Source organism: Chrysochloris asiatica, unplaced genomic scaffold, assembly GCF_000296735.1.
Source record: "Chrysochloris asiatica unplaced genomic scaffold, ChrAsi1.0 scaffold00257, whole genome shotgun sequence".
Taxonomy (NCBI): domain Eukaryota; kingdom Metazoa; phylum Chordata; class Mammalia; order Afrosoricida; family Chrysochloridae; genus Chrysochloris; species Chrysochloris asiatica.
In genome coordinates this window covers 3,491,459-3,494,708 of record NW_006408775.1, presented here as the reverse complement: position 1 = coordinate 3,494,708, position 3,250 = coordinate 3,491,459, and the positions used below count along the sequence as shown (strand labels likewise).

Below are 3,250 nucleotides of genomic sequence, written 5' to 3'. Positions count from 1 at the left end.
AGCATCATATGGTCCCATCATTATTCCAGTTCCCAATGTCCTCCAGCCCAATCCCATAGGAAGACAACTCTAGTTTTGTGTTTATTACTCATCAAAAGAAAGAGCACCCTAACTTTAGAATCATGGAACTTCTCAGTAGGATGGTGTTAGAAAAGACCTTGCAGGATTTGAGTTTGAGGCGCTTGACCACTGCCCCATCACAGAACCTTTTATGATACAGATGTATAAAGCTCAGATACATAGGTCAGTATAATGAGCTCAAATGCCTGGTTGCATTAGGACTTGCTGCTTACCTAAACGAACTCTTCCCCTATTGAACATAGAGAAATTCACAGAACATCAGTATCAGACAAAGTGACCATGAGGGATCAAGACAAAACAAGACCACTGCAGTCATGTTAGACAAAAGCATAAACCTTGTCCAGGACACAGAAATGATGAAACATCCCCATCCTGGCTGACATGAGTGATGGCTGATTCCTTATCATTTCCAGCTTTCACCTCCCTCTAGTGTCCCCTCCTCTAGACAAGATATTGACATATCTAATATGAATTTCCCTCTGCTTTCTGACAACATCTAATCCAGATAAAATCCTCGATTCTCTAAACCTTAACCCAAATCACTTCACACATGAGTAATAAACACACAAATCTAGAGGTGTATTCTTGGGCATTTGGGCCATAGAGCATTGGTAATTAGAATAACCTAGTCATTTGGTAAAAGGATCTCTCTTTTTTTGTTTAAACGTGAAGAGACTATCTCTAGAGTTTAATTCTCCCAAGACAATTACATGGATACACAACTGCTAAGTTACATAGAATTTATTGGTGTTGTTAGGTGTCATGTAGGCAGTTCCAGCTCCTGACTCTATGAACAGCAGAACAAAACAGGGCCAGTTCCTGCACCCTCCTCACAATTGTTGTGATTACACAGCTCATTACGGCTGACACTGTATCAATCCAACTTGTTGGGGTCTTTCTCTTATTCATTGGCCTTGCATGTTGCCAAGCATGATGTCCTTCTCTAGGAACTGGTGTCTGCTGATAACGTGTCCAATACATGAGAGATGAAGTCTTGCAATTTTGGCTTCTAAAAAGCATTTTGGTTGTACTTCTCCCAACACATATTTGTTTGTTCTTCTGGTAATCCATGGTACGTTGAGTAGTCTCCAAGACCATCAATTCTTCTCTGGTGTTCCTGATTCACTGTCCAACTTTCAAATGCATATGAAGCATTAGTTGCAGAGAATAGGGGAGAAAGATTTTATTACAAATGAGCTTCCTCTATGACATTTAGAGCCCATGTTATTGTTGAACAGAAAAAAATTTCATAGAAATCACTTTTGTTAGAGCCCCTTTCATTTCCTTGTTCCTGAGGCTGTAGATGAAAGGGTTCAGCATGGGGGTCACCACTGTGTACATCACAGCAGCCGCGATGTCTTCCTCAGCTGAGTGGGAGGATGAAGGGCTAAAATACACAGCAATGATGGTGCCATAGAAGAGGGAAACCACAGCCAAGTGGGAGCCACAGGTGGAGAAGGCTTTCCATTTTCCCTTTGTGGATGGGACTCTCAGGACAGCACAGGTGATGCAAATATAGGAAACCAGGATGCAAACAAATGGGATGATCATTACCAGGGCTGCTTCAGTAAGAATCATCATCTCATTGAGGTGTGTGTCAGAGCAGGAGAGTCTTAAGAGAGCAGATATATCACAGAAGAAGTGAGGGATTGCGTTGTTTGCACAGAATGAAAGTCGAGCCATCAGCAGGGTATGCAGCAGAGCATTCATGTTGGCAATAACCCAGGATCCAGTGACCAGCAGAGCACAACGCTGATGGGTCATCTTTGTTGTGTAGTGTAAGGGGTGGCACACAGCAACAAAGCGGTCATAGGCCATCACAGTCAGGAGGAAATTGTCCATGTCTGTAAAAACAATGAAAAAATACATCTGTGTGAGACAGTCAATGTAGGAGATGGTCTGACTGCTGAGTATGTTGGCCAAAATATTGGGGACAATGGTGGAGGAGAAGCAGATATCCACAAAGGACAGGTTGCTGAGGAAGAAGTACATGGGGGTGTGCAGACGGGAGTCTGTTCTGATGGCCAGGATGATGAGCAGGTTTCCCAGGACTGTGACCAGGTACATGCTCAGGAAGAGCCCGAAGAGGAGCTGCTGCTGTCGCTGGGACTGCCTGGAGAATCCCAGGAGGAGGAACTTGGAGACATTCGACTGGTTTGCCCCAGTCATATCCATGGAGCCAGATTAATGCACAGCAGCAAATTCAGAAACCTAGACATGGGTGGATAGACAAAGACAGCTTTGCAAATCAGTTAATGAAGTTACTCTGATAAGATGTGTCCATTCTACCTAAACACTAATTTCCTATACTGAGACTTATTCTATTCCTACTGGACTCCCGGACTCTTCTTCTATTTATTTAAAATTGGAAGCCACATAAGGAATATATACAACCCAGCTCAGTGGCTGTATGTGTCTCTATGTATAGTTTCCAGTTCTAACCCCAAATATGTTATACCTCATAAATAAAAGAGAAACAGCTGATTTCTACTGGGTTTGTCTCAAGATCCATCTAATGGATTCAGGATTTCTTCTATTTATCCTGGATCTGGAAGGTTTAGCAAACGTGTTTTTTAAAGATGGTTATGTCTTAAAAATCAAATATTGATATCTTCTCTGTTGTAATCTTACCTGAGGGAAATTTTTGATGTAGCTAGTATGTGTTCTTCACTTCATTGTAATTAACTGTCCAATGCTTCTCTATGGTGGGGGGTAGAAAGTCTTGTAACTATAGGGAGGGCCTGACCAAGTGAGGAGTAGGTGTTCATGGTCTTTGCTCTTTGTTCATGAAATACGTTTGTGGGAATCACAGAGCAGATATTTACAGGAAGTGCCATGGTTATCAGGGCCAGATTCCCTGAGAGCCTCATTAGAGAGAAGAAGAGAGTAATTGTGCCTCCTATCCTTTGCCCCCTTTGGACCAAACAATAATGGTAGAACATTGTTTAACTCCTGGGTCAAAGCTTGGAAATGAAATCATTGTTTTGGAGACAAATCTCAAACAGAATTCTCTGGAGTGTCACATCTTTAAACCTTTCTGATGTAGGCTTAAGTCTGGGTTTGGAAATTCAGTTATTAAAATATTTATTTCATATTTTTTAATTAAGAAACCTGAATTATTACTGTTCTATCTTTTTTTTTTAATGAGTTATTTATCTTCTTTTTTTTT

At 41.4% G+C, this 3,250-nt stretch overlaps 1 protein-coding gene across 1 annotated transcript; it reads right to left on the bottom strand.

Annotated features, from left to right (window-relative positions):
- Positions 1-1,305: 1,305 nt before the first annotated feature.
- Positions 1,306-2,250, bottom strand: LOC102833598 (olfactory receptor 1361-like). Its single transcript, XM_006874008.1, has one exon. The coding sequence runs from the start codon at positions 2,248-2,250 to the stop codon at positions 1,306-1,308; it is 945 nt and encodes a 314-aa protein (XP_006874070.1).
- Positions 2,251-3,250: the final 1,000 nt, after the last annotated feature.